Raw genomic sequence first — 6,000 nt, forward strand, 5'->3', positions numbered from 1 at the left:
TTGTAGGTAGGTTTGTGGAGATACGTGACATTCGATGTCTACGAACAGGTCGTGTAATTCGCGTAAATACTGGCCGCTGATTTGCGTACGCGGTAATGGCGCCGGATAGCGACCCAGATGGGTTCTGTAGGATTTACATCAGACGAATTTGGTCGCCAACACATTAACATGACTACACTATAATGCTCCACAAATCAATGTAGCACGGTTCTAGCTCCGAGACACGGACAATATTACTGCTGAAATATGACATCGCCGTCTAGGAAACATCAAGCATGAGCGGATGCCAGTGGTTCGTAACTGTCAGCGTATCTTCGATTCATACCACAGGTCCCAGGCAAGCGCGGGAGAACATCTCCCATAGCATACTTCTGCTTCCACCAGCCTGCGTCCGCGGCGTGCTGCACGTTTCGAGCCGCCGTGCACCTCGATGACGGCGTTTGTGGACACTATCATCGACCTTGTGTAGCAAAAATGTGATTCATCCGAAGAGCCGACACTTTTCCTTGACTGACAATCGAATCCCGGCGGTCCCTTGCCCATTGCAATCGTAATTGACGGTGTCGTTGGGTCAAAATGTCAACACATAGGAGTGGTCTGATGCGAAACTCCAGGTTCAACAATGTACGATGAGCAGTATGCTCTGAAACACTCTTGCGTACACCGGCATTGTGCTCTTTCATCATAGAGGCCATAGATCACCATCTATCAATTTATAGAGCAGACAAGCCTCCGAAACCCTTGTTTTGTGAATAGTCGTGGACGTCCAGCCATGTACCGCTTAGTGGTAGTTTTACTGTCCTACCTTGTTTCGTGCAAGCTCATGACAGCAGCACGTGAACATTCGCCCAGATTCACCTTTGTCGAGATGTTCACAGTGTCTGCGTAATAATAATCTACCCTTTGTCAAATTCGCTTGCCTCAATAGATTTTCCCGTTTTCAGCCCATATCTTCCTTCGCGTGATTCCTCGTCGTGTCTGCTTCGCTTACATACGTGGGCAGTGGTCACAATGTTTTGGCTCATCACCGTATATTGCTAGTTGATCCGTCGCGTCCCGTGTATATTGGGAGTTTTCCTTCCTTGCTCACTACGTGCAGTCCACATTCTTCAATGATGTTAATTACTACTCTTCCCTCGTTTGTCCTGTCTGACTTCCACTGGGTAGACCGTGAGTTGATGTTTGAAGTTACAATTAGTCTCTTTCATTGTAGCCGGCTGGAGTGGCCGAGCGGTTCTAGACGCTACAGTCTGGAACCGCGCGACCGCTACTGTCGCAGGCTCGAATCCTGCGTCGGGCATGGATGTGTGTGACGTCCTTAGGTTAGTTACGTTTAAGTAGTTCTAAGTTCTAGGGGACTGATGACCTCAGAAGTTAAGTCCCATAGTGCTCAGAACCATTTGAATCTTTCATTGTATGTTGCTATGTCCTTCATAAACGGTGCATATGGTTCCACCCTGTGGCAAAACTGTCCATAAATGGGTACCACCACCCATGTTTCATTGCCCTGTGTTACATCAACCGGCACGAGATGTTCGTTACGTAGCTGGCTGACCTTCTCACTGCCGATTCAGGGCCTGAACAGCTACGTCGCCTTGGCCTCTGGGTTTGCTGTAGCCGTTATTGCCCTTGTTGGTTGATTGATTAATTTTCTCCCTTTGATGCAGTGCTCTTATAAACACGTGATATCCATTCTTAGCTGTCAATGGTTTTTGGCAGTTCTGCGCCGGCCGGAGTGGCCGTGCGGTTCTCGGCGCTACAGTCTGGAGCCGAGCGACAGCTCCGGTCGCAGGTTCGAATCCTGCCTCGGGCATGGATGTGTGTGATGTCCTTAGGTTAGTTAGGTTTAATTAGTTCTAAGTTCTAGGCGACTGATGACCTCAGAAGTTAAGTCGCATAGTACTCAGAGCCATTTGAACCATTTTTGGGAGTTCTGCAGGAATCAAAATGCCTGCATGACATTACAATGTAGAATTCTCAAGGGTGTTTCGCATATACAGGGTGTAAATTTTAAGTTGAGAAACCACGAAAAAATGTGTAGAATCCAAAGTTGATTATTTCCGAGGGGGAAATCTGCTGGTGCTAAAATTAGCCCTCTACCCCAGCCCCCTGGGGGTGGGGGGAAGGCAACGTTAAAATTTCAAATGGGAACCGCCATTTTTTATTGCAGAATGATATTCTACATAAAAAAATTTGCACAATTTGTCTTACGAATTTTTTTTTTTTTTTTCATTCTTGGTAGTTGGCGCTGTAATTCAAGATAATCCATGTTCCTTGTATTTGTCTTCAATGTGTTCCACGAAAAAGAAAGGTTTTGCGGCCAAGAAGGTGTCCCCATCGGTCCTGGTACAGACCATGTACTGGATGACGATTTTTCTCCTTGCTGTCTAGCCCTGTGTTCTTCCTACAACAAGGCCAGGGAAGGGAACATGTTTGGATCGTACTTTGTTGCATCATACGACGCCTCTCCATTTGAAGAGACTGCTGGGGCTGTATGATCACCACCAGGAGAAAGTTTAAGTCACTTCATGTGTGAACTATCTGTCACGGCGTTACCCACTTCAGATGAGGTTCTCCCCATGGGCGCCACCCAGCCACAGCACAGCAACGGCTACCTGGGAGTTCCCGTGCCCCGGTCTTGACAGGCACATACTCCATGGCATACATGGGGAGTGAGCAACGCAGGCGCCGACATTGTGATCCCTGTGTGGTCATGGGGTACCATCGTGCAGGTACTTCATGAACTCCCCCACCACAGGGGAATGGCTACCGTGTTGGGTTTTGGGTGCACTATGACAACAGGAAGGTCAGGTGCCAGGGTGGAAGGGTAGATGGGTGGAAGTGCAGAAAGGCACTGAGGCAGAGCACATACCACAATGGGCGACCTTCCCTGCACGACACAGACTTCTGTAAAATCTGGAAAAGATAACAGGTCAAACCCAATAATGGGGACAATGTAACCGTCAATGGAAGATGGGAGTAAAACTAGAAATCAAAACGAAAATCGTGAACCAAGTTCAGGAAGGGTCTGCACCAAGAATACTGTCCGACAGAAAGGCAGAGGAGGTAAGAGATTGTCTAAGCATTGAAGTAATGTTGCAAAGGCTGGGGCCCCATGGCAGCCAAGCTCCTACTTACCAAAGAGTGGTGAGCACCCTAGGTGGAGTAATGGTGGCAGAGCCAGTAGTGGCAGGGCGGGCGACAGTGGTGCTGGTGGTGGCAGTACCAGTGGTGGTGGTGGTGGTGGTGGTGGTGGTGGTGGCTGCTTCGGTGGCAGCAGTGACAGTGACAGGGGCGACAGTGCTGAGCCGGCACTAACGGTGCTGACAGCGACGGTTGTGCTGACTATTTTGCAGGTGCCACTGTTGCTGGAGGCGTCAGTGCCAGTGGTGACGGCGCTGGGGGTGATGCGCTGGTGAACAATGGTACTGGTGGCGATGACAGTCGTAGTGACGGTGCAAGACATGGCTGTTGTTTACAATGAAGGACTGGCAGCGATTCGAGGAATGACTTGGAGAATAATGTGGATTGTTTACGGTCTGGAGAAAGTAGAATGGATGGTCACGAGCCCTGTAGCGTGAAGGAAGAGGCTTTCGAATACTGAGTTGGTCTAGGAGCTTGAAATTTGTCTGAGTGGGCGCTGGCTTCGACCTATAATTGAACATAGAACAGAGGAGCAATGTCAGCACCAACGTTATGGGACTGTAGATCGTAATATGTATTAGCACCAGAGTAAGCGAGGAGAAAAGCTCATTGTCGAGTGTCATCTTGAACCACAGAAGCCAAAATGTACTGTTTCAACCACGTGACGAAGACAGCCACAGCTCCAACTCTTCACTGAATTCCTGAAGTAGCAGAGGCTGCGCTGTCGATTACGGGGTAAAGGTGGCATCTCGGTGGGTTAACTTCAGTAAGAAAAGTTCGAAGCTGTGTTGTCGGTACTTTACGCAAATCAGGAGCTGCGGCAAGATGCCTGAGGGTTGTGATTTCCTTCCGAAAAGAGGCAGTGAGCATTGAGAGCACACACATGCAGGGAAAAAGTCAAAAACAGTCGTAAGTAGTGCATGAGTAGGAAACAGGTAATCTGGGAAAACATGAAAAGTCTGTTCATGTGGATACTAGTCACAGTTGGGACGTAATCCCTAAGCCAGTTATCTTCATTCTCTTAGTAGTGTTTGTGACAGAAGCAACACACTTCGATTGCTGTACCTGGGTAGAAAGGAACAACTGTACTTAAATATATTTAACAGAATATTTTAAAAGTTTGTCTATATCTGAACCCACGCTACTTGGTTTAAGCTGAAGGTCAATCACTGACACAGCATTGGAATGTTCTTGGCTGAAAATCAGTGGCTGACGTTGCACTGGAATGTCCTTAGATAGACAAAGTCTGTGAGTCTGTGGTCGGTGGTGAGCAGTAGGCTGAAGATGGGTTGAAGATAGTCCAGTGAGGCAGTGAGCTCGAGGGTGGGATGAAGATTGGCCCAGCGAGGCGATGAGATTCAGAACAGGTAGAAGACAAAATCCACTGAGGCAGTAAGTAGAGGTTTAGCTACTTGGACGCAGCAATGAAATGATCATCACTCTGCTTGGCTATGTGAACTGGCTGTAGAGTGGCTGGGCAGCATTCGTAATACCGACCCACTGGAAGAACATCAGCTCGGCAGTCAGTGGGTACGTGACTCGGGAGTCAGTGGCAGCAATGCTTACAGCGGTGCTTACGCCTCTGACATAATACTGGCGCAACATAGTACCATGACAGCTGCTGGAGATTCGGATGGAAACAACCCAGCTTATTTGTGTTGATCTCTTTTTTCGTGCTGTCTCCGGAGGTAGTGTATAGATATATTTTATGTTTTGCTATCAAATAACGTGAAGTTCTCATTGTAATGTATGACATATAATAATAATAATAATGTTTATTAAAATTCATATATTGCGAAAAATTGGTGGGATGTTATCTCTACTTGAAAATTACACAGTTTCATACGCTCCCCGTTTGCTGCACGATAAATGCTAAGTAAAGTAAGAGCTTTTGCAGCTTTGCCACTGTGCAGGTCACTACGAAAGTAATGTCCCGTGTGATCGATAAAACATTGTCTGATCATAGGTGTATGGACACCTATTAGTGGACATACCTATGGGGTGTGTGTACCCTTCACCTCTTTAGCAGCTTGAAATGTACTGGGATACTTTCATTGAGATGCCTAAATACCTGTGCAGGAATGGCAGCTCATTCTTCCTCAAGATCCGAAAGCAGAGTAATTAGTATAACGCTAGTGCGGAATTTTAAATGTGCCAAATATGACCTTAACATACAACAAGCGTTGCCCACTGGGAAGAATTTTGAAAAGTTTGACCATGTATTAAACTAACGGACAGAGGGATTCGAACGTGAACTTCGTAAAGGTGGCAATTAGTAGACAGCAGAAAGACTATAATTTAGAAAATAATGAAAGTAGAGAAAATTTACATAAATGAAACAAAAAAAACGGTCGCCAGTCTAATTAGGCATAATAATGTGTAAACATTATTCTAAATGGATTTATGTATACTCTTTCAAAAGCATTAATTCTTTCTCAGTAAAGTGCAAGGAACACCTATAACGACCAGACGAACTACACAGTGGGTAGCAGTAATTATCAACAGTATAAATTAGCGATCACAGAAATGTAAGAGAGAATTTCTCTACAATCATCACCTCAACCATTAACTGATTCAGCAAGGAAAATGTTCTCAACAAAAAACAACACGAGAGTAGGTGGCACCTGGTAAGAGTTCAAGTTTAACTAACATACATACACACATCACAAACGCAATAATATGACACTGAAATAACACATTTCATTTTCATACCACAGTGTCAATGTTTCAGATTCACTGCAAAACCCAGATTCAAATTGACTTTCTCCTGCTAGTAAAGATCAAAGTGGGGGCCCTTAAACTGTCCCTTTCTTTATAAGTAACTATTCTCACATTTCAGAAACACTTTGCATCACA

General features: G+C 45.9%; 1 protein-coding gene across 1 annotated transcript in view; it reads right to left on the bottom strand.

Annotated features, from left to right (window-relative positions):
- LOC126252172 (probable inactive serine/threonine-protein kinase slob2) overlaps nt 1-3,466 on the bottom strand; it is a 94,893-nt gene extending 91,427 nt beyond the window's left edge. The window contains exon 1 of the mRNA XM_049953041.1: nt 3,139-3,466. Within this exon, the coding sequence (XP_049808998.1) occupies nt 3,139-3,466 (328 nt within the window). The remainder of the gene's footprint in view (nt 1-3,138) is intronic.
- Nucleotides 3,467-6,000: the final 2,534 nt, after the last annotated feature.

The sequence above is a fragment of the Schistocerca nitens genome, chromosome 4 (assembly GCF_023898315.1).
Source record: "Schistocerca nitens isolate TAMUIC-IGC-003100 chromosome 4, iqSchNite1.1, whole genome shotgun sequence".
Classification (NCBI taxonomy): domain Eukaryota; kingdom Metazoa; phylum Arthropoda; class Insecta; order Orthoptera; family Acrididae; genus Schistocerca; species Schistocerca nitens.